This window comes from Selaginella moellendorffii, unplaced genomic scaffold, assembly GCF_000143415.4.
Source record: "Selaginella moellendorffii unplaced genomic scaffold, v1.0 SELMOscaffold_42, whole genome shotgun sequence".
NCBI lineage: Eukaryota > Viridiplantae > Streptophyta > Lycopodiopsida > Selaginellales > Selaginellaceae > Selaginella > Selaginella moellendorffii.
Genome location: NW_003314303.1, coordinates 449332 through 474546, shown reverse-complemented (window position 1 = coordinate 474546; position 25215 = coordinate 449332). Strand labels below are relative to the sequence as shown.

The following is a 25215-nucleotide window of genomic DNA, read 5'->3' as shown; positions in this document are numbered from 1 at the left end:
ATTATACCACATTGTGAATATTAATATTAACTGATTCTGATTGTTCAACTACAACCACATAACATTGAATAATTACACCAATTGCTACTCTAAAGTTAAAAGAGAAGGCTGTTGCTCTACTATGAAGATGAAGTAAGAAAACAAAATAAACAAAAGAAAAGAAATTAAAAAAGTTACAAGGAAAGTGAAATCTAAATGATGCAAAAGTTAGATTTAAACCAAAAGCTTAAATCTAAACACTCCTCAATTACAATTAAAATTACCTCTTATCTCCACCAATGTAAATGCATGGAATAAAAAAATGTACATATTAATTAACTTACAAACTTTAATTTATACAAGAGCGAGTGGTTTAGATTGAAACTAATATTTAAAAATTAAAATTAATATATAACACCATAAAATTTCACAATTTTAATTTTTGTTTCCTTATAATAATATAAAAATTACGTACCTTTAACTATTTTGCTTTCTCTAACTAATAAATGGTGATTTGCATTGCGCTTGCGGAATTCTGACGCGAGCTGGGTCTGTCCGGAGTATGACGATCGAGGACATTTGCTTTTTTTCTTTCCTTGATGGTAGTCTTTTAGGAGAAATGCTTCTTCTCGCGCTTTTGAAGCCTTCCATCCGCCGAAAATCTGCCGAAGACTTGGTGGACACTTTTCTTCCATTCCAAGACGATTTCCATCCATGGCGCCTCGCGATCGATTCGTGAGCGGGCCAGCCCCTTTTCCATGCGAGCCGCTTGCACTGCTGCTCAAAGGCGTCGAGCACGAAGATCTCCCCGGCAACGAATAAGGTCCTGCTCGACTGCGGTTCAATCGACAAGAAAGGTCCCGGTTCTTGTCAGCTTCTTTTGCTTGTGATACACTAAAGCTTTTGGAATGCTCGATGCGATTCTCGCAACACCAAAGCTGCCGCCAATTCATCGAGGACTGCGTGCTGCTCGAGGGGGCTTCTTCTTCTTTGCGGACGCCAGCGTCTCGTTCTTGGATGTCATGCTCGCTCCTACTTGGGATGCCAGGAGCTCTTCGAGACCAAAATCTTTTAGAGCTCTGTTTCTAGGTCAACTAGGGCTCATGGAATGGAGGAGCGGGAGAAGCTCCGAGCGCTGCTAGAGCATTCCGCGACATCGGGATTTTCTCTCCAATCTGGTGCTCAGGTAGCATTTCTCTCTTCTCGTGCTCGAGCTGGAGCTGTTGATTGTGCTTTTTCTCTTTTCTCTCCAGTTGCAGGAATGGCTGGAGAGGTTTGCCGCGAGCGTCAAGGGCAGAGCTGAGGATCTGCGAGCGCAGATTGATCGGCTCGCGGATCACACCGCCTCCGTTGAGCAGGATCTAAAGAACGCGTTTAATTCTTTCAGGCTTCTCTCCAACACGCAGTTCATTGAGAATGTGAGTGTCTTTCTTTTCCTTTCATGTGTTTGAGAGATTTCGCCTCAACTCTGTGAGCAGCGTGTCTATGAGGAAGACGAAACCGTGACTCCCGAGCAAGAAAAGGATGGAGAACCGCAGCGTGTGGAGAGCTACGAGGGTGATATTGTTCCTCGCTACAAGGAGGCTGTTACCACTGCATGGAACGAGCATCTAAAGCTTTCTCGAAGCCGAGTAAGATCTCTTCAGTTCTCTCGAGCTTTTCCTGTGGTTGAGAAGATGTTACTTTCTCTTATCAGGAAGCGAGGCCCAGGAGTTTGCCTTATATAATCGGAAGCGAGGAGTTCATGCGTGATCCTCACTGTGGCTTGCCAGGTTTCGTTCATTTATTTCTCGAAATATTGAACAGCGAGTTTTTCTTTTCTTGTTGTTCAGATTTGAGACACAAAGCCTCCACCTCGGTGACACGAGAATACGACTCTGAAGCCGAAAAGGATGGGGTTAACATGGCTGCTGAGATGGTTGCCGGTGGCGTGATTTCGGACGATGAATGGTCAGAGCCCAGTAACGAGGCACCTGAGGATCAAGTAAGCGCGAGTTTTATTCGTTCTAAGTCTCTTATCTTCGTGTTTTTTCTTGTTCACAAGGATCACCACGAACCAGCCGTCTCTGCTGCTATGGACTTCAAAGCAATGCTTGAAGCGGCCCTGCGAGCTTCATATGTAACAAGTAAGCATCGGTTTTCTGTCTATTTAGTCTATGATTTGTTTTCTTAGGTGACGATGGCTCAAGAATGGATCCCATATATGAACCAGCAAATCTTAACGCGGAAAATGAGTTAGTATCATTTTGTTGGTCGCTCCACTCAATGCATGCTTTCTAAAGTTTGATGGCAGGACTGGCTTGGGAAGCGCGAGCAACAATGACATTGTGAACGAAGCAAAAGCTACCCTTGACGACATACTTGGCAAAATCGCGCGGGAAGCTGACCAGCGTCACTACTCTCCGCAACAATTGGAGGAGGAGAGAGCAAGACGAGAAGCAAAGCCTCAAATCCTTCCACCTCCAGTACAGCCAGATGCGAGCTCTTCGGACAAATCCTCCCACTGGAGCGAGAGCGAGGAAGACGCGAGCTCTCACCACGAACCTCGAGTATCCTTTTCTTTTCCTGCCGGCACACAACCGGAGTTTCCAGACGTCGGGCAAGAGTAAGCTACCAGCTTTTATGTTCGCCTTTGAGTTTGTGAATTGTTTTCTCCAGAGAATCGCGATCTCAAGCAGCCGAGAAAGCTGGGAGCAGCTCAGGTGAGTGGTGTGATTTCATAAGCTTTACGCAAACTTGAGAGTGGGCTTTCTTCTACAGACGAGGCGCTCGTGTCGAAAGATACATCAGAGCCGAGCACGAGTTCTGCTAGACACAAGTCCCTGTTTGATGAAGACGAGGACGAGGATGACGAGGGGGGGGAGGAAGAAGAAAAGCTGTCCAAGTTAAATCCGGTGTCACCGCAACCAAGCTTGATCGCAACATCCACGAGATCAAACGAGACGCCGGAACCACTGAATCCAATCGTGACGCCATCGAGATCAAACGAGATGCCGGAACCACTGAATCCAATCGTGACGCCATCGAGATCAAACGAGATGCCGGAACCACTGAATCCAATCGTGACGCCATCGAGATCAAACGAGAGTCCAATCGTGACGCCATCGAGATCAAACGAGACGCCGGGAGCGCTGACTCCAATCGTGACGCCATCGAGATCAAACGAGACGCTGGGAGCACTGAGTCCATCACCAACGACGCTAAACAAGCCGCCAGCGGCACTGCCATTCCGGAGCACCGCACTTTCGAGCCTTCTCTTTGGAGACGAAGACAATGACGATGACGAAGACGCTTTGTTCGGGCCGGTCGCTTCTACTCCATTTGTTAAACCATCCAACGACTTGTAAATCTCTTTTGGCCATATTCCAAGCTTTGTCCAAAGTCGAGACTTAGATGGTCAGCATATAAGAACCTACGTGACAATTTAAAGCGGTCAAAATCACAGCGTGGCTGGTTTGCCCGAGTGGTCTAAGGGGGATGACTTAAGATCATCTACACACAGTGTGCGTGGGTTCGAACCCCACAGCCAGCAAACTCTGTCTTTATTAATTTTTATCTACTTTTTAAACAACTATAGTTTTCATTTTTGAATAATATTTACAAATCACACTTTAAAATATTTACAACAAAGGTTTTAAATTACAGACATCTGACTTTCAAGTGAAGGACTTTCCGGCCCATTCGCGGTTGCGTCTCTTCATCTTGGCCTGGATTTTGTTAAACTGCTCTTTGCCTTTCTCTAACAAAGGATCCACAACTACGTAGTGGTCGAGCGCTTCCTTCCTGGCCATTTTATCCTGCGTTGAGCGGACAAAGAGACCATCGTCACGATATCACACAAACTATATGTCTAGAGCTCTCACCTTTCTGTCCAGCTCGAACTTGAGCTTGTGACTCAAAATATCCGACGCTTCGTCCTTGTCAGGCTCGGCTGCTTTGTGACTGGAAAGCTTCTCCCGAAACTTATCCAGCAAGGCCATTGTCTGGAAAACAAAAGATTGTAAGCAATGGAGAAGTTTTGTGAACGAGACCACGTACTGTTTCTTCCCGACTGCCGAGATTCCGCTTGTGTTGCTTAACCTTTTGCCGTCGTTGCTCTTGGGGAGTTAGAAGCTGCATTTCGACGTCGGTCTTGAGCGCTATCTCTGCCCTTGCTTCTGATCCCAATCCCCGCTTCTTGATCACTAGTTTGTCTTTCCTTATGTCACTCTCTTCCTCCTCTTCGTCCTCGTCCTCGTCATCGTCATCGTCTTTCTCCGGTTTTTGGATGACCTTGGATCTGCTCAGCCAGAAGCGTTTAGAACGAGGATTCGGGGAGAAAACTATCAGATACGTACTTTTTGTTTTCTGCTACCGCTTTAGCTGCAAAAGCAAACAATCCGCTGCTAGTCACAAAAATCTTTTAAGAAAATCTTGTTGTACCTTTTGTTTCTTGTTGAGGATCCCAGAGCCTCTTCTTTTCAAGAAGCTTTTGCCTCATCTTCTCGTCGAAAGTTTGATCTTGGTCTTCCCCATCACTCGCAACATCTTCTTCCTCCTGTGCGGGTAAAGGGTTCTTGTTTGCCAAGGCTTGGCGAACTGCACTTAGCTCACGTTGTTTGTCCTCCTATGTGTGATACGAGATTCCAAATCTAAACAAAAAAGCGTTGAAGTCCAAAGCACGTACCTTAGTTTCGGGACCAGGGACCTGAGATTTCAGCAATCGCGGATCATCCAGAACATCATGGCTGCTTTTTATTTTCTCCTTGATGACAGACGCTTCTTCATCTTCCTGAAGAGCCTCCTCACCAAAAGACAATAGATTTAATCTCCTGAATACAGCAAAAATCTTGAGAACCAAACAAGAGCTCCAAATCTGATCTTACTTTTTCTGCTTGACTGGCTTTTCTTCTGTCTTGGCTCCGGACTTATCCACAGGTTTGTGAAGTTTTCTCGGTACAATATCATCAAAGGGATTCCAAACGACCTGGAAGAACCTTCATGAGCCTGAAAGGAGAAAACAAATAAAAGAGTAAAGATCACACTTATTCACCTCAGTGGAAAGTACAGAGTGAGGATCTGTCGGCCGGTCATCTTCGTCAGGATCACACTCTGCAATCTTCAACAGATTGTAAATCGTATCTCCCGTTACCTGTAACTCACTTGAGAACATCTACAACAACAGAAAAAAGAAGAAGAAAACCTTTCCAAAGATCGTGTGCTTGCCATTGATCCAGTCGCAGCGATCCAAAGTTATGAAGAACTGGCTGCCATTCGAGTTTGGCCTTCCCTCGTTTGCGCAGGCAACAAAACCTCGATGTCGAAACTTCAATCGCGTGTGAATCTCGTCGGGAAAAGGTTCTCCGTAGATGCTCTCACCACCTAAGTTCCACAAACGAATACTAAGAACACAAGAAGAAACTAAAAGAACGCACCTTTGCCAGTGCCCGTGGGATCGCCCCCTTGAACAAGAAAGCTTGGAATCACTCGGTGGAACAATGTGTTGTTGTAATAGCCTTCCATACAGAGCTGGACGAAATTCCGGGTCTGGAAGCGATAGGAAACGCTCGCATTGTCAAGCACAAAATCGATGAGAAATCTCACGAACTTACAGCTTGCGGAGCTTCCCTGGCCCAGAGCTCGATGTCCAGAGGCCCGGAGGAGGTGTGGAGGACCACCTTCCCCTTGGTGAGAGGCTCGAGCACGTACACGGACGACATTCCCGCTCCTTCGCCCTAAAACCAAGAACCCTAAATTGGAAAGATGAGCTGCTTTATAGCCCTTTAATCTAACAATGCAAGCATTCTTATGTGATGTGTTCTTCCTCCTTGGCGATCGCTGCGATCGATACAGAGACGGTGGAGGAGCTCGCAACTCGGTTGCGGCAGTGCGGCGGCTCCAGAGATCTCGCGCAAGGCAAATTTGTCGTCGAGGAGATCATCCAGCGCAGCCCCAAGCTCCGCAAGAACAAGTACCTGGCGAATTTGGCAGTCCAAATGTATGGGCGATGCGGCAGCCTGGAGGAGGCGCGGCGTGTCTTCGACGCGATCGAGCAGCCCAACACTTTCTCGTGGAACATCCTCTTCACCGCCTACGCGCACAACGGACAGGTGACAGAAGCGCGGCGGGTTTTCAACTCGATGCACGAGCTCAATCTTGTGTCATGGAACGCGATGATGACTGCGTATGCTCGCGCGGGCGACGTCGAGCGCGTCAAGGAGCTCTTCGACTCGATGCCGGAAAGAGATCTTGTGTCGTGGACTCTTTTGATATCAGCATTTGCTCAAACTGGGCATTTGGAGTCTGCAAAGAGACTGTTCGATGAGATGCCCGACAAGGACGCGGTGGCGTGCACGCCGATCATCCAGGCCTACGCTCGCGCCGGACGAATCGATCATGCCAAGCTCGTCTTCGAGAGCATGCCGGAGAAGGATGGGATTCTCTGGAACTCGATGCTGCAGGCCTACGTCCAGCACGGGCATCTGGAAGGGGCCAAATCCTTCTTCAAATCGGTTGTGGGCGATGAGCGAGCGAATCGTGACGTCGTGTCGTGGAACATGATGATCCAGGCACACGTCCAGGAAGGGAATCTCGACGCGGCTCGGGCGATCTTCGACCAAATGGTCGAGAGGAACGTCACGACTTGGAACACGATGATCATGGCTTACTCCCGGGGTGGCAATGTTGAATCCGCAAAGGTGCTGTTTGATACTATGGAGGAGCGTGATCTTGGCTCGTGGACCTTGATGGTTGGCGCGTTTGCGCAGCGCGCTTGTCTAGAGGAGGCCAGGGTGGTGTTTGATTCTATGCCCGAGCAGAACGTTATCTCGTGGACAGCAATGTTTACCATGTACGCGCAGAACTTCTTCTTGGATGAGGCTAAAACTCTCTTTGAAAAAATGCCAGAGAGAAACGTTGTCTCTTGGACCGCAATGCTTACTGCATTTGCCGAGAGCCGGCATTTGAGAGAAGCGAGAGAGGTCTTTGAAACGATGCCGGAACGAAACTTAGTCTCGTGGAACGCGATGCTCTCAGCCTACTCGGAACTTGGTCTGATTGAGAGAACCAAGAACTTGTTTGAGATGATGCCGGAGCAGAACGTAAAGTCTTGGAGTGCCATGATCGGAGTTTACGCTCACGCGGGCTACAACACCGGGGCGGTGGACGTGTTTCGAAGCATGGATCTGGAGGGTGTTCGTCGCGACGAGATCTCCTTCATGAGCATCCTCAACGCTTGCAGCCACCTCGGGCTCTTGGAGGAATCGTGGAAGCAGTTCAACTCGATGAAGGAAGATCACGATCTCTCGCCTGGAGTGGAGCACTACTGCTCCATGGTAGACATTCTCGGTCGAGTGGGATTGCTGGGTGTTGCGGAAGAGCTCGTCAAGCGGATGCCTTTCCGTGCCGACTCGGTCACTTACGCGGCCCTTCTCGCGGCTTGTAGAGTTCACAGAGATCCCAACTGCGGTGCCCGAGCAGCGAACGAGCTCATGGAGCTGGAGCCGGAGAATGCAGCATCTTACCTGACGCTGGCCAACATTTACTCCGCTACGAGCAAGTACTCGAGAGCCATGCGAAAGAAGCTGAAAGAAAGAAGCTTGAGCCCAAAGTCGAGGAGGAGGAAGAACGAATGTAGCTATGCCGATAAAGGTCTCGCAGGATCTATAGGGAGCTAAAGCCGGCCATGCATGTTTGCATGCGTGAAAAAGAGACTATATGTGCTTGAGAAGGGAGAGTCTTCCTTTCGCTCCGACGATGGACATAGACTTTGGTGTCAAGGTCGCGGTAAGGTGGTTCCTCGGCTGGATCGCGGCTGCGTTTTTGCTTGTGATATTTCCGTTGGTGGTGCCTTGCATGGTGGGGTTTCGTAAGATCCGCAGCGCTTTCACGAGCTCCAAGACGATTAGAGGCAATGTGGTGATTGTTACGGGGTCTTCGTCTGGAATCGGCAGCGTAAGTTTTGTTATTTTTTTTTCGCGGATGGAAGCTAACTTCTTTCTCCCTGTGATTGGGCTTGCAGTTCATAGCTTTGGAGTACGCAAGATATGGTGCAAGGCTGGTGCTGGTGGCACGAAGAGAGAACAAGCTAAGAGAAGTGGCGGAAGCGTGCTTGGAGGCTGGAGCTATGGACGCAGCCGTGTGTCCAGCTGATCTCACAAAGGAATGCGATTGCCGACGCATCGTGGAGTTCACAGTTTCTAGATTTGGTCGAGGTATTTCTTCCTTCCATTTTTTTGTTAGATTCTTCTGCTTTGTCGATGTTTTCTACTCAAGTTCCTTTGCTAACTTTTTACTGCATTGAAGTTAATGTTCTCGTCAACAATGCTGGCATGGCCGAGAGCGGACTTTTTGAGGATTATGAAACTACTGGCAGCTTTCGACAAACAATGGTATAAAAAATCGTTTTTTTTTTCTTCTGCGCTACTTTTTCTCCCTGATTAAATTCCAGGACGTCGATTTCCTGGGGGCCGTGCTCACCACAAAGCATGCATTGGAACATCTCGCGCGAGCCAAAGGTCAGCTGGTGGTGGTAGCATCAGTCGCAGCCTATTGTCCATATCCTCGCCAGGCTCCATACAACGTATGAAACTTTCATCCAATTTTACTTGGCACCATCTACAACTATGTAAGCTTTTCCTTTCCAGGCCGCGAAAGCTGCCTTGGTCCAGTTCTTCGACACCCTTCGCACTGAACCAATCGGTCGATTGATCGACATCACAATCGTAATGCCGGGCTTCGTAGCATCGGAGATGACAGCCCACGCAGAGGTACAAATCCAATCACGCCAAGAACTTTTTCGTTTCATTATTTTTCTCTCAAACCCTACGTCCTCCAGGGGCACATACCATGGTGGTGGCCGATGATACCGAGCGGGGACGCCGCCAAGGCCGTGGTGGACGCCAGCATCTCGAGGAAACGCCACGCGATCGTCCCAAGCTGGTACTCTTCCTGGCTTCCTTACCGAGCCTTCGCCCCGGAGCTCATGGAATGGCTACCGCGCGCGACGCTGGTGGGGAAGCCGCCATCGATCATGGTGAATCGAGCCCTAAACGCGATTCTAGGCGAGGAGCTCACCAGCAAGCTCTTCCGCGCCATCGCCGCGCTAAATTTTTGAATTTCAAAAAGATGCTAGCATTATTCCAAGGCTGTCCGGAATGGTAATGGGCCCCTGGCCGAAAGCCGGGAGAGATGTACGGCAGGCGATATGTCATATTTACTTAGTGCTTTGATAGCCAGCTTCCTCGCTTAGCACAGCGTTTCAGGGTTTTGGGGTTTTGCGCGTCTTGTGTTCTTCGTGGCTATGGCGTCCGCGTCTGGTTCGGCGGCATCCAAGGCCGTGAAGCTCGCCAGGGCGGCGGCGCCGGCGGCGGCCAAGAAGGCCGGGACAGGAACGGCAGTAGCGGCGGCGGCGGCGGGCGGCGAGGGGCGCAAGGCCGCCGGGGGCTTGAACTTGGTGGTGCCAATCTCCGCCGCTGGGAGGAAGTTCTTCGGACTCCAGGAAATGTCGAGGATCGATGCGATGAAGCAGATGTGGGTCTACATTAAAAGCCACAATCTCCAGGTATGGTCTCTTCCTCTCCTCTCTCTCTCTCTTCTTCTCAGATAAATGGAAGATTTTTCATAGCTTTTTCGTTATCAATGATCGAATGGTTTTTTCCACAGGACCCAGAGAAGAAGAGGAATATCCTGCCCGACGAGAAGCTCAAGCAGTTCCTGAGCTGCAAGGATCGGATCGACATGACCGAAATCCCAGGACTCCTCAGCCCACATTTCGCCAAGAAATCGGCGACTTAGGCGCTGTGTGAAGCGAGAGCGATCGTTCCCAAAGTATATGGATCCTTTCGATGACTCTAGCTTTCTTAGTTCGTAGCTTCTCTCATTCTATACTCCTTTGTTTCTAGCACAGCAGAAGGCCATCAATGTTAAAAGACCAGACCACTCTTACTCTTGCCTCAAACAACGTAGCGGTAAGTCACGTATCGTCCGGCAGTCTCACTCGGCCGGATGATCTTCACGACTTGGCCGTGCTTGAGACCGTAGTATCGAGCCACTGGATCGCGATCCTGCATACGAGGAAGCTGTCACGAGCAAAAGAATGGTTAATCGATCAAGGCGAGCAACGAGAGCGAGTATGAGTTACCTGGCTTTCCTTGACAGTGTAACGCTCGAGCAGAGTTTTCTTCTCTTCCGCAGAGAGAACCTGGTGCTCGGGCACTAAAGTGTGCTCTTTGATGTTCACCAGTAGCTCCGCTTCCTGGAAGAACGAAGAAAAAAGAACGAAGAAAGATTAGAGAAGAAAACTTATCCAGGAAGAACACTCTATCCGGGAAGAACACTTGCCTGGAACACCTCGATCTGGTACTTTGGAGCCATCTCCGACAGGCACTGCTTTGCAAATGGCGTGAGACTCGTCTGGACGACCATGATCGCGCGAAACACGAGCTCCGATTTCATGCGCTCGGCGTACGTCTTGATCGTCTTCACCCCCACCTTGGGCTCCTCCGGGAAGAAGACGAAGATCTGGTCCGACTGGTCTGAGCGCTTGGCCTTGCTGATGACAAGATCGTCGCGCTTGGGCTCGTCCCCAAATTTGTCCCTGAATTGCTCCTTGGTGAGCGATACCTCGTAATCGGCCACCAGGTAGTCCCTGTCGCGCAGCATCTGCATGATCGTCCGCCGGATCCTGTAGAGCCGATTCGTGCTGTCATCCAGCTGCGCCATTGCCGCCTCTTCTTCTCTTCTTCTCCACAAGCCCTAAACCCAAGAACCCTAAACTCTGCCCACAAAAATTCAAATTTTTTGCCCACAGTTTTAGGGCTCCTTCCGGCTATGGCGACCGGGATATGGCAGGCGCCTGCCGCCGCGCCAGGCGCTCGGCTCCAACTCTGCAAGGTAGGCAATGATGCAATGGGAAATCTCGAAATCAGGGCCGCATTGCGTGTTCTTTTGTCTTGCAGGGGGCAATATTCGCGAGGGGACAGAAGATTAGCTTGAGAAACCGTGAGAGGCTGAGAATTGTAAAGGTTTTGTCAGAAGAAGCAGCTTCTCGAGCTTGTGTATGGGGACGAAAGCTGCTAAGATTCGAGATTGTTACGTATCACATCGATAGGCTGAGAAGGAGACAGTGGCTGCTGTTCTTAGTAACTTCTGCCTTGAGCATTGCGTTGATCGCTTCGGTACCAAACAATCTCTCCGCCTGTGAGTGTTTTTCCCTTGAAAAGTTCTTCTTTTCTATGGCTTTTGGATTGATTTTTCTCTCGGTATTTCCTAGGGGCTCTTACGGAGGAGAATTTGCTGTTCTTGGAAGCATGGAGAACGATCGATCGGGCTTACGTTGACAAGAGCTTCAACGGACAAAGCTGGTTTAGATATCGCGAAAATGTGCTTCGGAACGAGCCCATGAATACCAGAGAAGAAACGTGTGAGTATTTTGCTTCTGGATTCTCTCATCTACTGACTTTCTTGGCTTATTCCGATTAGATGCTGCTATTCGCAAGATGCTTGCAACTTTGGACGATCCCTTTACGAGGTTTTTGGAGCCAGAAAAGTTTAAGAGCCTGGTGGTGAGCAGCTTGTTTTGTTGCTAAAACGTTGCAGCGCTGATGATCGTCTCCTGACTCCCGAGCTCTTGCTGTGTAGGCAGTCTGGCACTACGGGTGCTTTGACGGGAGTGGGCTTGGAAGTTGGATTTGACGCTAACTCGAGCGGCTTGCCAGACGAACTTGTAGTTGTGACGCCCGTGGCCGGAGGTCCTGCTGCTCGAGCAGGCATTCAGCCTGGAGATGTTATTTTAGAGATCGATGGAGAGAAGGTTGGAGGCTTGAGCCTTTACGATGCTGCTAAAAAACTCCAGTAAGTTTGTCTTGTTTATCTTTTGCTTTCAGTGAGACACCGGCTATGGGTGCAGGGGTCCGGAGAACTCATCCGTCATACTGACTGTGCTCGACAGAGAAAGCAGAATGGAGAACACGATGACATTGACGTACGTGTTTTGGCTTGAGTTCTTGATGTTTGACATGGTTTGTCGTTCAGAAGAGAAAAAATCGTCGTCAATCCCGTGACGTGGAAGCTCTGCGAAGTCAGTTCCTATCAAAAGCTGGGATACATCCGCTTGTCAACATTTAACCAGAACTCAGTTCGTAAGTGATTCTCCCAATCCTGTTTGTAATTTTAACGCATCGCTTGTAGGTGCTGTACAGCAGGCGCTGGAGGCACTGCACAAAAGCGGGGCGTCTGGTTACGTGCTTGACATCCGAAACAACGGGTATGCATTTCACTTATCTTTGTTTTCACAGCGGGCTTTTGATTCCAGCGGTGGATACTTCCCTGCCGTGATCGACATTGCAAAAATGTGGTAAAGTTTCTTGCAGTAGCCCTTCTTTGCGTAGAAACCAAACGTTTTTCTAGGTTGGACAAGGGAGTTATCGTGTACATCGCTGACAACAGAGGGATACGAGACATTTACGAGGCGGACGGTGGTAGTGCCATAGCTCCTTCAGAACCTCTGGCTCTACTGGTATAAAAACGATCTTTCTGAGTTTTCAACTTCTTCTTTCTCTCAGGTGAACAAAGGAACTGCCAGTGCGAGTGAGATTCTCGCTGGAGCATTCAAAGACAACGATCGAGCTACTGTTCTCGGCGAGCCTACGTTTGGCAAGGGGTACGAAGGCATGGATTTCATTTATAGCTGTTTTCCAACTCTCGCCTTTCTCTTTGCCAGGAAGATCCAGTCTGTGTTTGAACTATCAGATGGCTCTGGGCTTGTTGTTACTACTGCTCGATACCAAACGCCGGACAAGATTGACATTGACAAAGTAAGTTTCTTACAGTTTTTTCAAAGTTTACGTGATTCTTTCTCTTTCATACGTAGGTTGGTGTTTCTCCAGATCGTCCATTGCCAGAGGCTATTCCTCGAGACGGCGAAAGCTTTTGCAAGTGCCTCCAAGGCTCAGGTTCTCAGGAATGCCGCATTCCATTGTCTTCTCTCTTTAAAAAGTAAATGCTGTCTTTCGTTTATATGAAGGAAACCATTATCAAGAGCACAAGCTTGCCGCCCTAGCTCAGTCGGTAGAGCGCAAGGCTCTTAACCTTGTGGTCGTGGGTTCGAGCCCCACGGGCGGCGCAACCATTTGCTCTATTCCCTCCCTCTCTTTTTCCAACGAAGGCATTTTTTTTCAAACCTAAGCACTGTTTGTTTTCCCCTCGTTTCTGGCTAGCATGGAAGATCCTCGTCGCTTGCCGTTTCGCCGCGTTCGATCCTTGCTCTGGAACGAGATTGCGGCGCTGCTCAATCCAGGGGAGCGCGATGTTGTGCGCAAGAGCATTGGCGCGGCCGTGATCGAGGAGAATGAGGTGCTCTTTCGGGAAGCGGTGGCCTACGAGGAGATTCTCCAGTTTGTGGACGAGGACATGCAACGCCAGGTCGCGTCGCACAAGATTTTGGATACCCCTGCCAGGCAAATGCTGGAGAAGGAGATCAAGATCCTGGTGGAGCACATCCAGGCCACCGATTCTTGCGAGGCGCAAGCGCAGCAGTCGCAATCTCTGGCGTTAGGGCTTGGCGATCTTTCTCCTTCTCGATCCCAGGCGGTAGATCAGGGATCTGGCCCTTCTTGCTCGTCTCCTCCTGTTGCCGCCAAGGCCGATCACCAGGTTTCTCCCAGGAAATCCGCCAAGAATCCGCTATCGCTTCACGGCCGGTGCAAGAGCACGCTGGATTACGTGATGAGCAAGAATGCGATCCAGGAGAAGCAGAAGAAAGGCAACCCCTCGCTGTTTCCCCCTCGCCGAAGTGAAATCTTCTCCCGCGGCGACGATCATCCAGTTCTCAGGAAGGTCGCAATGGATCCATCGCTGATCGTGAGGAAAATGGCGCCGCATTTGAATGTCTCAGGGATCGACGCCATCAACGATCGCCTCCACCACGCATTCGCCGCGGAGCATGTAAGAAACCGATCTTCTGTTTTTTCTTGGAGATTTTTATGCTAACTCGAATCGATCTATCTCTAGGACGCGCTTCTAGAGGATGTGGAATGCTTGAGGAGCTATCTCGAGGATTCAACAGACGTTTACTCCAGCGTAAGATCGATCCATCGATGGCCGTTCTCACAGAACGGTTCCAGGTCAAGAACAATCCCCCGACAATCAACGACATGAAAGATTGCGGGAAGAAGCTCGAGGAGAGATGGACAGCGCTCAAGCATTGCCAAAACATCCAAAACATCCTCGCCCCGGTCCCGGTTGGCGGAGTGACAACCACGATCAATCCCATGAAAACAAGCACAGCATCAGGACCGGAGCCAGAGGTAGCGGCGCCTCAATCCAGAATCTCCTCGCAGATCTTTCCAGGCTCCAAACGATCGATCAGGCTTCCCAAGATGCAACGATAAAAGAGGTAACGTTATTTTGTTTTTCCTTTCGGTATAGGGCTTTCTAGGGTGCAAGGGCAGCGCTATGTCATGGCGGTCGTTTCGACCCATCTTGCGCAAGGTATGGTGGTAATGGATCTTCCATTCTTTCTCATCGCCGGAATTTGCAGCTCCAGACCGTGCGTGCTATTAACGGAGCCCGGAGTGCTCCAGAAATCCATGGTGAGTCATATTCTTCTCTTTCGATCTTAGTCATGGTTTTTTCTATCCAGGATCACGCTCTCTACATAGTTTTTGCCCGTCCAGCAGCTCCCGGGAGCTCCTTGCTTATCCAACTAGCCGCTCGGCCTATCGAATGTCTGCGCATTTGACGCCCGTGGCATCTTACGCAACTCAGCAGCAGGTAAAAACAAAAATCTCGCGGTCGCCACTGACCATCATGAGCTATCCAATTTTTTTTTGTTCTTCGTTAGCAGACACAAGATAAAGGGATTTCTACTCAAGAAGAAGACCCTTTCGACTCGATCACCGATAAAATCCCGGAGAGGCCCGTCACGGTTGCGGAGGGGGCATCCTACGGTCTCATCATCCTCGCTGGGCTGGCTGTGGCTGCTGCTGCTGCTTATGCAGTGTTCAAGGAGCTTGTTTTCCAACCCAAGGAGTAAGCTTTTCTTTTTTAGTTCGAAAATGTTTTTCCCTCTTGTCTTCCTTGTCACTCACTGTCACTGTTAGGTACAAAATCTTTGGCAAAGCCCTGGACAGGGTCCAACACGACAGTCAGGTAAGATTTTTTTCTCTTTTGTGTGCCGAGTTCTCACACAACCTTGGGTGGACTATCAGGTCACGCTGCGCATAGGGACGCCTGTAACTGGCTATGGGCAAGAAAGCCGCCACAGAGCAGCGAGGCAACGGATCAGCAACAGAGTGTGGAAAGACGAGGATGGTGTCGAGAGAATTGAGGTACATTACTTACTGGTTCAAATCGGGATACACAACAGGCTAATCGTGTTTGTTGCAGATCATGTTCTTCATCCGGGGTCCTCAGGGCTCTGGCAAAGTCTACACCGAGATGTTCAAAGACAAGCTGGACCGGACCTGGAAGTTCACGTACCTGATCGTGGACGTGTTTGCTCCCACGCCGGCGCGCATAATGCTCGAGTCATACGTCCCTGCTTTGTAACAAAGCCATGGTTTCTGTAAAGCAAGGTACCGCGGGACAGTTTTGCTTTTCCTTTTCCTGTTCTTATATTATCTCAGCTACAGTGATGAATGATCAATGGTTCTTTAAGGGAGCTCTCTATTGCCTGGTGGTGGTAGTGGTATCCTCCTCCTTGAGGGCTCCAATGCCCCCCAGGGATTTGGAGGAGCCGCAAGACTTTGCCGCTCCTCCTGCTCCTCCGGAAGAGTCCCCGTCCTTGTATCCGTACTCGCTCACGCTCCATTTGCCGCGGCCTTTGTGAGCAGGGGCTTGAGCTTGGAAGCTTTGCTCCGGGAATCTCCCCTCCGTGAGATACGAGTTGGACTGGGATCGAGGGTCGGCTCCCTTGAAACACTCCTTGTGGAGTGTGAATCTGGCAAATGCCAAGTTGCGGCACCTTGGAGAGATGATATATAACTTGTCAGTGATTTTTACCGCAGCTTTCGGCCCTCGCGCACCACGACTTGCTCGCCTTTCCCAATCACTCGCCTGCATTCCTGACACGTCCACCCGGTTCGGGTTGCCGTGCCCTCCGAGACGGTCATAACTATTATCCGATGGTTATTATCTTAGAGAAGCAGGATTCTTATTAGAGATGGGTATGATCTCTTACAGAATTTATTTATTTATTTTTTCATGGGTGAGACTTGGTCCATTATGCAGAGGTCTTTGTTACTTGAATGCCTCGATGACAGCTTGAGACTTGACTGCGGGGAGAGGTTTGAAGTTGACGTTTGAGAAACCTTGCGACGCGAGCAGCTCTCTCCACTCGCTTGCACTCCTCTGTTTCCCTCCAGTGAAAACTAGCATCCCCAGGTCTTGATCGACGACTGCCTTCTGGTGTGGATCGAATATATGGTCCACGATTATGATTTTCCCACCGACTGGCAGTGCATTGTAGCAGTTTTTGAGTACAGCTTTAGCCTTTTCGTCGTTCCAATTGTGCAAAACTTTCTGCAGATTCTAAAGCTCTCAGGGTCTTTTATCTTGAGCTTACACGCACCTGCATGTATATCGCATCCCCTTTTGGAACGGACTCAAACATGTCCCCAGCAATATGTTCTACTCCTAAATTTCAAAGAAAGATTAGAGAGAGAGAGAGAGAGAGAGAACCTGGAAAGTTTTGAGTGCCACTTGCAATTGTATGTGGAAGATCAAAGTTCACTCCCTTGATGTGTGGAAAGGCTTGCACAATCTTTGACACACTCAGGCCAGTGCCCCCTCCAACATCTACAAGAACTTGAGCAACGCTTTGGAAACCATCGTAGCCTTCCAGCACCCCGTTGATGATGATGTGACCAAAGCTATCAAGAAATCCGAACCATAAGTCTGCAAAAACAGGGTCGTTCGCAGCAAATTCAAAGATGCTTTTCCCATGAGCCTTAGCAAATGCAGAAGTTGAAGACGAAGTCACTTCCAAAGCCAGTTCGTGCAGATGGTGCCAAGCAGCTTGCCCTGCCTCTGAGGTTGTCAACAGGAAGAAGGATGCGAGCGATTTTGGAGTGCCGTCTATGAGCCAGCGCGATAGAGAGTTGTGCCCAAAGACTCCAGCGGGCTGCTCTTCAAATATGTTCTTCCTGCAAAGAGATTGCATGAGCCTTCGAACAATTTCCGAGTTGTGAGCCTGGCCTGTTGCAGCTTGGAGAATGGTACACATCTCATCAACGTGGATTGGCTTGTCCGACTTCGCCAGAATATTGGGTATTCCCAGTTTGATGATTGCCTTGATCACAAATGGAGTAGAAAACGATTCAGCGAGAGAGAGCATCATATGATAGCTATCTAGCGCCTCCATAGTAAGGTTGTTCACAATAGGAAACTTAATGATTATGACCTTTATAAGGCGGAGTTACACCCTCACGTGATGGACACCAACAGCTCCCGAAACCTCCTCCTTACCATCTGCCCATGTCATTGTTGACAGTAACTCCCTCGATGGATTTTCATCCTTCGCTTTCATGTCTGGGCCACTGGATTTTAGACTTAAAAAATGTTAAATAGAAAAGTGCAGTTGCGGGTCAAACTTTGCAAGCTTGATCTTCTCTTATTATGCACCCTTTGAAATGAAAAACTTGTATTGTACAGTTTTTCTATTTCTAGCTGATTTGGTATGCTAATCTAATGTTAACACCAGTGGCATTGCACCATCAACAATAACTTTTGATGAAGTCTTTATTTTAAAACTTACTTTGCAATCTCTTCTTTTGTAAGGGTCCATACTCAACCTGATGATATTATCTTAGAGCAGTTGGATTCTTATTGGTATGATCTTTTACAGATTTCTCTTGGTGGGTGAACCTTTAACTTTCTTAATGTCACTCTGAACTTCAATAAGTTGGCATCCCTGCCTCATGATAACATCATCAAAAGTCTCTTCCACCGTCATCACTAAGGCTAGCCATAAGATGCTGACAATGAGACTTTCTCCATTATGCAAAGATTTTTCTTACTTGAATGCCTCGTGTGGGGAGAGGTTTGAAGTTGACATTTGAGAAACCTTGAAATGCGAACTGCTACTCACTTGCACTCCTCTGCTTCCCTCCAGTGAAAACTAGCATCATTAGGTCTTGATCGCCGACTGACTTCTGGTGTGGATTGAAAATCCGCGGAATATTTTTCTGCCACCTTAGCAATTAGGGCACGAGAAGGGGTCGACAGAATAAGGATCTATAAAAAAGAAGAGGATGTATAAGGAGAGAGCGAAGAAATAAAGAAGATGCCGATTCATATAACTCGACGAGAACGAAGGAGAGAGCGAATAAATTAAGAAGATGCCGATTCGTATAACTCGAAGGAGAGAGCAAATAAATAAAGAAGATGCTGATTCGTATAACTCGACGAGAACGATCTCGAGCAATGGCGATCCTCAAGCGCATCAATCGCCCGACTGCGCCAGCGGAGAGAGGCAGCATGTCAACAATGTAGTTGCCGCCATCAACGCAGAGGACATTAGGTCCCTGTTTTCTTTTCCCTTTCTTCAGGTCCACGATTAGGATTTTCCCACCTGCTCTGTAACAGTTTCAGCCTTAGCTTTTTCGTTGTTCCAACTGTGAAAGTTTTGAGTGCCACTTTGGTTCTTGGCCCTGGATATCCATCTCTGGCAATGTTGAGCTCTCCTTCACCCTGTAGTAGCTCAAAAGAAATCATTTCAAGTAGAACCTACATCAAGGTATATAAAAAAAATGTCCTAATGAGAAAGAAAGTTACAAACTACTTCAAACCATCTTTGTTTTCTAAAGCACCACCTAAGCACTATCGTTCTTGAGGAATGAAAACTTCATAACAAGCTGTAGATGTGAGCAATCTAGTAGAATTATTTTGCAAGCCCAACAATTCAGTTTCCAGCACAAAAACCCTTAGTGTTCAAAAACACAGCACAACTTCCAATTGTATGTGGAAGATCAAAGTTTACTTGTGGAAAGGCTTGCACAATATTTGACACACTCAGGCCAGTGCCGTCTCCAACATCTACAAGAACTTGAGCAACGCTTTGGAAACCATCGTAGCCTTCCAGCACCCCGTTGATGGTGTGACCAAAGCTATTAAGAAATCCGAACCATAAGTCTGCAAAAACAGGGTCGTTCGCAGCAAATTCAAAGATGCTTTTCCCATGAGCCTGCCCATGTCATTGTCGTCACGGCAATTCTCCAGATGGATTTTCATCCTTTGTTTTCATGTCTAGGCCACTGCCACCACCGCCTCCTGCAGAAAGGTCAACTGTCAGATCACGAACGCCTCTGGCCGTTGCTGGTGAAAGGGCCAAACCTGGAATGTCTTCAAGGAGCTGCTGCCAGTGTCTCCTCCACCACGGGATCCGTGGCATGCATGGAATCCAGCACGCCGCCTCTGGCTACGCCACCTTTTTTTCCTCCTCCACGACCTCAGCATGCTCCACCTGGTCGTCCACAGCCGCCTCGCCTGCCTCATTGCTCTCTTACTCCTTGATTTCGTCGTGTGCAGGCAAGACGTCTGTGGGCGTTGCTGCTTGTGACTGACTTCTTTTTTACGTTCGAAAATATTTTTTCCTCCTGCATTTGTCACTCACTGTCACTGATAACGTTCTCAGGTACAAAGATCCTGGACAGGGTCAACATGACAGTCAGGTAAGATTTTTCTCTTTTCTGTGTCACTCAAAAGCTCCATTATGCCACTATTCCACTGTGAGCCTTAAAGTAGGTTAAGTCCTGTACTACCATGTAATGCTACATTGGGATGCCCAAAGACAGACTGGACCTGGAAGTTCACGTACCTGATCGTGGACGTGTTTTCTCCCACGCTGGCACACATAATAAGTTAACAAAGCCATGGTAAAACAAGGTACCGCGGCTTTTCTTGTTTTTATATGTTCTTTAAGGAAGCTCTATTGCTTTGGTGGTATCCTCCTTCTTGAGGGCTCCAATAAAACCTCCTCCTCTCTGGAAGAGTCCCCGTCATTGTATCGCTTACGCTCCATTTGCCACGGCTTTTGTGAGCAGGGGCTTGTGCTTTGCTCCGGGAATGTCCCCTAGGAGACGAGTTGGACTGGGGTCGGCTTACCCTAAACCCAAAAGCTCCGCTTTTGGCCCTCACGCACTTGCTCGCCTTTCCCAATCACGTCCATCCGGTTCGGGTTGCCGTCAATACCCGGTCATCCTAGAGAAGTAAGAATGGGTCTCTTGGTAGGTGGCCATATGAGCGTGCACCAACAAGATGACAAAGGATTTATTGCATTCAGAGACTTTTCTTACTTGACGGCCTCGATGACAGCTGCAAACTTGACTGCGGGGAGAGGTTTGAAGTTGACGTTTGAGAAGCCTTGCGACGTGAGCAGCTCTTTCCACTCGCTTGTACTCTTCTGCTTCCCTCCAGTGAAAACTAGCATCCTCAGATCTTGATCGACGGCTGCCTTCTGGTGCGGATGGTCAGTGATTATGATTTTCCCACCGACTGGCAGTGTATTGTAGCAGTTTTTGAGTACAACTTTGGCATTTTCGTTGTGCAAAACATTCTGCAGTTTCTATTGCTGTTAGAGTTCTATCTTGAGCGCCCCTTTTGGAACAGACTCACGGCAAAATATGTTCTACACCTACACTTCAGCAACGCTTCGGAAACCATCGTAGCCTTCCAGCACCCCGTTGATGATGTGAGCAGAGAATGGTACACATCTGGATTGGCTTGTCCGACTTTGCAGTTTGATAACTTCAAATGCATTCCACAATAGCAAAGCCAATGCTATGGCCATTATGAAGTTCGTAAACAATCACACTACAACTATTTGCCTCCAGCATAGTCCTCAATGATGTTCAAATCCAACTTGTGAGTCCCACCATTACTGCTACCAAGACCATTTGGTTCATATTGTTCGGAAGCTGCCACTTCCTCCCAAGAATCGTCATCTAGAGTAGATGACAACACCTTCACGTGATGAACAGCAACAGCTCCCAAAACCTGCTCCTTACCATCTGCCCATGTCATTGTTGTCACTGCAACAACACTGAATTCCCCAGATGGATTTTCATCCTTCACTTTCATGTCTAGGCCACCGCCACCACCGCCTCCTCCAGAAGGGTCAACTGTCGGATCACGAACGCCTCTGGCCGTTGCTGGTGAAAAGGAAACATCTTTTTCGGCAGCCACCAGCTCAAAAGCCTGAATACCAGATTCATGCTTTGGGATGTCCCAAGCCTCCTGAACAGCCTCCCATGGGACATTCTCGACAGGCAGCTCGAGCTCAACTTGCTGTGGCTCTTCGACATTGGCTTCCACCTCTTCCACTTGCTCGGGAATGTCTTCACTGGCAGGAGCTGCTCCCTGTGTGTCCACCACGGGATCTAACGCACGAGTGGAATTTGGAGCAGCACTCTCAATCTCTGGCACCGCCGACTTTTCTCCATCCTCCACGATCGCGACTGAAGCACTCTCCCTGGGCTGGACAACCTCCACCTGGTCATTCACAGCAACCTCGCCCGGCTCCATGCTCTCTTCCTCCTTGATTTCATCGTGTGCACGTAAGACGGCGTCCACTGTGGTGGTTGGTACTTGAGCTGCGACTGGCTCGGCCAGTTCCACCCCCTTGGCAGCCTCTTCAGCAGCCTCAGGCACGGCCTCTCGCTCGGGAACGGCCTCAAGAACAGTCTCTGGCTCCTGGACGGCTTCGTTCGTCACCTGTGGGAGTTCTTCTACTCGGAATGCCAGCCCAAGCCCGCGCTCAGAAACTTGTTGTCCCTTCTCGACATTGACTTCCTCCTCTTCCACGTGCTCGTGAATGTCTTCACTGGCAGGAGATCCTCCCTGTGTGTCCTCCACCATGGGCTCTGTCGCATGCATGGAATCCGGTGCACCACTCTCGAACTCTGGCACCGCCAACTTTTCTCCCTCCTCCAGGATCGCGACTGAAGCACTCTCCCTGGGCTCGACATTCTCCACCTGCTCATCCACAGCCACCTCAGCCGGCTCTATACTCTCTTCGGCCTCGATTTCCTCATGTGCGGGCAAGACGGCATCCACTGTGCCGGTTGGTACTTGAGCTACGAGTGGCTCGGCAGGTTCCACAGCAGCCTCAGGCACGGCCTCTGGCCCGGGAACGGCCTCAGCCACAGGCTGTGGCTCCTGGACGACTTCGTTCGCCGACTCTGGGAGTTCTTCTACTGGAATGGGAAGCTCGACCTCACGTTCGGAAACTTGCTGTGGCACATCGACTTTGGTTTGCTCCTCTTCCACAAGCTCGTGAATGTCTTCACTGGCAGGAGATGCTCCCTGTGTGTCCTCTACCATGGGATCTGTTGCATGCATGGAATCCGGTGCACCACTCTCGATCTCTGGCACCGCCAACTTTTCTCCCTCCTCCAGGACCGCGACTGAAGCACTCTCCCTGGGCTCGACATTCTCCACCTGGTCATCCACAGCCCCCTCGGCCGGCTCTATGCTCTCTTCGGCCTCGATTTCCTCGTGTGCGGGTAAGACGGCATCCACTGTGGCAGTTGGTACTTGAGCTACGAGTGGCTCGGCCAGTTCCACCTCCTGGGCAAGTTCCTCAGCAGCCTCAGGCACGGCCTCTGTCCCGGGAACGGCCTCAACCACAGGCTGTGGCTCCTGGACGACTTCGTTTGCCGACTCTGGGAGTTCTTCTACTGGAATGGGAAGCTCGACCTCGCGTTCGGAAACTTGCTGTGGCACATCGACTTTGGTTTGCTCCTCTTCCACAAGCTCGTGAATGTCTTCACTGGCATGACATGCTCCCTGTGTGTCCTCCACCATGGGATCTGTCGCAGAAATGGAATCCGGTGCACCACTGTCGATCTCTGGCACCGCCAACTTTTCTCCCTCCTCCAGGATCGCGACTGAAGCACTCTCCCTGGGCTCGACATTCTCCACCTGGTCATCCACAGCCACCTCGGCCGGCTCTATGCTCTCTTCGGCCTCGATTTCCTTGTGTGCTGGTAAGACAGCATCCACTGTGGCGGTTGGTACTTGAGCTACGAGTGGCTCGGCCAGTTCCACCTCCTGGGCAGGTTCCTCAGCAGCCTCAGGCACGGCCTCTGGCCCGGGAACGGCCTCAGCCACAGGCTGTGGCTCCTGGACGACTTCGTTTGCCGACTCTGGGAGTTCTTCTACTGGAATGGGAAGCTCGACCTCGCGTTCGGAAACTTGCTGTGGCACATCGACTTTGGTTTGCTCCTCTTCCACAAGCTCGTGAATGTCTTCACTGGCAGGACATGCTCCCTGTGTGTCCTCCACCATGGGATCTGTCGCAGAAATGGAATCCGGTGCACCACTGTCGATCTCTGGCACCGCCAACTTTTCTCCCTCCTCCAGGATCGCGACTGAAGCACTCTCCCTGGGCTCGACATTCTCCACCTGGTCATCCACAGCCACCTCGGCCGGCTCTATGCTCTCTTCGGCCTCGATTTCCTTGTGTGCTGGTAAGACAGCATCCACTGTGGCGGTTGGTACTTGAGCTACGAGTGGCTCGGCCAGTTCCACCTCCTGGGCAAGTTCCTCAGCAGCCTCAGGCACGGCCTCTGTCCCGGGAACGGCCTCAGCAACAGGCTCTGGCTCCTGGACGACTTCGTTTGCCGACTCTGGGAGTTCTTCTACTGGAATGGGAAGCTCGACCTCGCGTTCGGAAACTTGCTGTGGCACATCGACTTTGGTTTGCTCCTTTTCCACAAGCTCGTGAATGTCTTCACTGGCAGGACATGCTCCCTGTGTGTCCTCCACCATGGGATCTGTCGCATGCATGGAATCAGGTGCACCACTGTCGATCTCTGGCACCGCCAACTTTTCTCCCTCCTCCAGGATCGCGACTGAACCACTCTCCCTGGGCTCGACATTCTCCACCTGGTCATCCACAGCCACCTCGGCCGGCTCTATGCTCTCTTCGGCCTCGATTTCCTTGTGTGCTGGTAAGACAGCATCCACTGTGGCAGTTGGTACTTGAGCTACGAGTGGCTCGGCCAGTTCCACCTCCTGGGCAGGTTCCTCAGCAACCTCAGGCACGGCCTCTGGCCCGGGAACGGCCTCAGCAACAGGCTCTGGCTCCTGGACGGCTTCGTTTGCCGACTCTGGGAGTTCTTCTACTGGAATGGGAAGCTCGACCTCGCGTTCGGAAACTTGCTGTGGCACATCGACTTTGGTTTGCTCCTCTTCCACAAGCTCGTGAATGTCTTCACTGGCAGGACATGCTCCCTGTGTGTCCTCCACCATGGGATCTGTCGCAGAAATGGAATCCGGTGCACCACTGTCGATCTCTGGCACCGCCAACTTTTCTCCCTTCTCCAGGATCGCGACTGAAGCACTCTCCCTGGGCTCGACATTCTCCACCTGGTCATCCACAGCCCCCTCGGCCGGCTCTATGCTCTCTTCGGCCTCGATTTCCTCGTGTGCGGGTAAGACGGCATCCACTGTGGCAGTTGGTACTTGAGCTACGAGTGGCTCGGCCAGTTCCACCTCCTGGGCAAGATCCTCAGCAGCCTCAGGCACGGCCTCTGTCCCGGGAACGGCCTCAACCACAGGCTGTGGCTCCTGGACGACTTCGTTTGCCGACTCTGGGAGTTCTTCTACTGGAATGGGAAGCTCGACCTCGCGTTCGGAAACTTGCTGTGGCACATCGACTTTGGTTTGCTCCTCTTCCACAAGCTCGTGAATGTCTTCACTGGCAGGACATGCTCCCTGTGTGTCCTCCACCATGGGATCTGTTGCATGCATGGAATCCGGTGCACCACTCTCGATCTCTGGCACCGCCAACTTTTCTCCCTCCTCCAGGACCGCGACTGAAGCACTCTCCCTGGGCTCGACATTCTCCACCTGGTCATCCACAGCCCCCTCGGCCGGCTCTATGCTCTCTTCGGCCTCGATTTCCTCGTGTGCGGGTAAGACGGCATCCACTGTGGCCGTTGGTACTTGAGCTACGAGTGGCTCGGCCAGTTCCACCTCCTGGGCAAGTTCCTCAGCAGCCTCAGGCACGGCCTCTGTCCCGGGAACGGCCTCAGCAACAGGCTCTGGCTCCTGGACGGCTTCGTTTGCCGACTCTGGGAGTTCTTCTACTGGAATGGGAAGCTCGACCTCGCGTTCGGAAACTTGCTGTGGCACATCGACTTTGGTTTGCTCCTTTTCCACAAGCTCGTGAATGTCTTCACTGGCAGGACATGCTCCCTGTGTGTCCTCCACCATGGGATCTGTCGCATGCATGGAATCAGGTGCACCACTGTC

At 50.2% G+C, this 25215-nt stretch overlaps 11 protein-coding genes and 2 non-coding genes across 22 annotated transcripts; 9 read left to right on the top strand and 4 right to left on the bottom strand.

Annotated features, from left to right (window-relative positions):
* The first annotated feature begins 616 nt into the window (after window positions 1–616).
* LOC9635498 (WASH complex subunit 2) lies at window positions 617–3360 on the top strand. Of its 2 annotated transcripts, XM_024684806.1 has the most exons (11): window positions 617–1165; window positions 1233–1397; window positions 1458–1610; window positions 1676–1751; window positions 1812–1963; window positions 2024–2105; window positions 2153–2213; window positions 2273–2584; window positions 2638–2681; window positions 2740–2959; window positions 3008–3360. In XM_024684806.1, the coding sequence occupies exons 1-11, from the start codon at window positions 1088–1090 to the stop codon at window positions 3324–3326; spliced, it is 1662 nt and encodes a 553-aa protein (XP_024540574.1). In that variant the 5' UTR covers window positions 617–1087; the 3' UTR covers window positions 3327–3360. The 2 variants fall into 2 exon arrangements, with proteins under 2 accessions (XP_024540574.1, XP_024540573.1); XM_024684805.1 differs by having other exon boundaries at window positions 2740–3360.
* A 68-nt stretch (window positions 3361–3428) lies between these two features.
* Window positions 3429–3511, top strand: TRNAL-UAA. Its single transcript has one exon. It is a non-coding gene; the product is annotated as a tRNA-Leu (tRNA).
* A 42-nt stretch (window positions 3512–3553) lies between these two features.
* Window positions 3554–5696, bottom strand: LOC9635871 (peptidyl-prolyl cis-trans isomerase CYP57). The gene is made up of 11 exons (XM_024684807.1): window positions 5571–5696; window positions 5394–5505; window positions 5162–5340; window positions 5012–5110; window positions 4845–4945; window positions 4646–4790; window positions 4402–4585; window positions 4317–4341; window positions 4018–4258; window positions 3843–3962; window positions 3554–3776 (listed from the first exon to the last, which is right to left on the bottom strand). Exons 1-11 carry the CDS (start codon window positions 5676–5678, stop codon window positions 3636–3638), a joined length of 1455 nt encoding a protein of 484 aa, XP_024540575.1. The 5' UTR covers window positions 5679–5696; the 3' UTR covers window positions 3554–3635.
* Window positions 5697–5771: 75 nt separating this feature from the next.
* LOC112349728 (pentatricopeptide repeat-containing protein At4g02750-like) lies at window positions 5772–7634 on the top strand. The gene has a single exon (XM_024684679.1). It carries the CDS (start codon window positions 5772–5774, stop codon window positions 7632–7634), a length of 1863 nt encoding a protein of 620 aa, XP_024540447.1.
* Window positions 7635–7663: 29 nt separating this feature from the next.
* On the top strand, window positions 7664–9205 carry LOC9635870 (11-beta-hydroxysteroid dehydrogenase-like 4A). The gene is made up of 6 exons (XM_002979737.2): window positions 7664–7911; window positions 7979–8171; window positions 8263–8348; window positions 8408–8539; window positions 8604–8726; window positions 8795–9205. Exons 1-6 carry the CDS (start codon window positions 7675–7677, stop codon window positions 9071–9073), a joined length of 1050 nt encoding a protein of 349 aa, XP_002979783.2. The 5' UTR covers window positions 7664–7674; the 3' UTR covers window positions 9074–9205.
* A 3-nt stretch (window positions 9206–9208) lies between these two features.
* LOC9635497 (protein TRI1) lies at window positions 9209–9903 on the top strand. Its single transcript, XM_002979736.2, has 2 exons — window positions 9209–9520; window positions 9622–9903. Exons 1-2 carry the CDS (start codon window positions 9260–9262, stop codon window positions 9751–9753), a joined length of 393 nt encoding a protein of 130 aa, XP_002979782.2. The 5' UTR covers window positions 9209–9259; the 3' UTR covers window positions 9754–9903.
* LOC9635869 (DNA-directed RNA polymerases II and IV subunit 5A) lies at window positions 9819–10718 on the bottom strand. Of its 2 annotated transcripts, none has more exons than XM_002979621.2 (3): window positions 10300–10718; window positions 10100–10213; window positions 9819–10037 (listed from the first exon to the last, which is right to left on the bottom strand). In XM_002979621.2, the coding sequence occupies exons 1-3, from the start codon at window positions 10678–10680 to the stop codon at window positions 9912–9914; spliced, it is 621 nt and encodes a 206-aa protein (XP_002979667.1). In that variant the 5' UTR covers window positions 10681–10718; the 3' UTR covers window positions 9819–9911. The 2 variants fall into 2 exon arrangements, with proteins under 2 accessions (XP_002979667.1, XP_024540553.1); XM_024684785.1 differs by having other exon boundaries at window positions 10309–10718.
* A 56-nt stretch (window positions 10719–10774) lies between these two features.
* On the top strand, window positions 10775–13001 carry LOC9635868 (carboxyl-terminal-processing peptidase 2, chloroplastic). The gene is made up of 13 exons (XM_002979735.2): window positions 10775–10851; window positions 10917–11157; window positions 11231–11380; window positions 11440–11522; window positions 11603–11811; window positions 11867–11941; window positions 11992–12098; window positions 12148–12223; window positions 12272–12313; window positions 12367–12475; window positions 12522–12619; window positions 12680–12773; window positions 12830–13001. Exons 1-13 carry the CDS (start codon window positions 10789–10791, stop codon window positions 12956–12958), a joined length of 1476 nt encoding a protein of 491 aa, XP_002979781.2. The 5' UTR covers window positions 10775–10788; the 3' UTR covers window positions 12959–13001.
* A 7-nt stretch (window positions 13002–13008) lies between these two features.
* TRNAK-CUU lies at window positions 13009–13081 on the top strand. Its single transcript has one exon. It is a non-coding gene; the product is annotated as a tRNA-Lys (tRNA).
* Window positions 13082–13153: 72 nt separating this feature from the next.
* LOC112349767 lies at window positions 13154–14364 on the top strand. Its single transcript, XM_024684790.1, has 3 exons — window positions 13154–13902; window positions 13969–14037; window positions 14082–14364. The coding sequence occupies exons 1-3, from the start codon at window positions 13177–13179 to the stop codon at window positions 14346–14348; spliced, it is 1062 nt and encodes a 353-aa protein (XP_024540558.1). The 5' UTR covers window positions 13154–13176; the 3' UTR covers window positions 14349–14364.
* Window positions 14365–14368: 4 nt separating this feature from the next.
* Window positions 14369–15620, top strand: LOC9635496 (probable mitochondrial import inner membrane translocase subunit TIM21). 7 transcript variants are annotated; one of them, XR_002993509.1, is made up of 8 exons: window positions 14369–14448; window positions 14498–14549; window positions 14600–14730; window positions 14801–14988; window positions 15060–15108; window positions 15168–15287; window positions 15326–15533; window positions 15591–15619. XR_002993509.1 is itself a non-coding variant. In XM_002979734.2 (8 exons), the coding sequence occupies exons 1-7, from the start codon at window positions 14413–14415 to the stop codon at window positions 15505–15507; spliced, it is 735 nt and encodes a 244-aa protein (XP_002979780.2). In that variant the 5' UTR covers window positions 14369–14412; the 3' UTR covers window positions 15508–15533; window positions 15585–15620. The 7 variants fall into 7 exon arrangements, 6 of the variants coding, with proteins under 6 accessions (XP_002979780.2, XP_024540561.1, XP_024540562.1 ...); XM_002979734.2 differs by having other exon boundaries at window positions 14804–14988; window positions 15346–15533; window positions 15585–15620; XM_024684793.1 differs by having other exon boundaries at window positions 15346–15533; window positions 15585–15620.
* A 501-nt stretch (window positions 15621–16121) lies between these two features.
* On the bottom strand, window positions 16122–17328 carry LOC9635495 (desmethylxanthohumol 6'-O-methyltransferase). 2 transcript variants are annotated; one of them, XM_002979620.2, is made up of 3 exons: window positions 16639–17328; window positions 16529–16593; window positions 16122–16479 (listed from the first exon to the last, which is right to left on the bottom strand). In XM_002979620.2, the coding sequence occupies exons 1-3, from the start codon at window positions 17318–17320 to the stop codon at window positions 16198–16200; spliced, it is 1029 nt and encodes a 342-aa protein (XP_002979666.1). In that variant the 5' UTR covers window positions 17321–17328; the 3' UTR covers window positions 16122–16197. The 2 variants fall into 2 exon arrangements, with proteins under 2 accessions (XP_002979666.1, XP_024540559.1); XM_024684791.1 differs by having other exon boundaries at window positions 16128–16488.
* Window positions 17329–20674: 3346 nt separating this feature from the next.
* On the bottom strand, window positions 20675–24329 carry LOC112349765 (titin-like). Its single transcript, XM_024684775.1, has 2 exons — window positions 23685–24329; window positions 20675–23621 (listed from the first exon to the last, which is right to left on the bottom strand). The coding sequence occupies exons 1-2, from the start codon at window positions 24208–24210 to the stop codon at window positions 20776–20778; spliced, it is 3372 nt and encodes a 1123-aa protein (XP_024540543.1). The 5' UTR covers window positions 24211–24329; the 3' UTR covers window positions 20675–20775.
* Window positions 24330–25215: the final 886 nt, after the last annotated feature.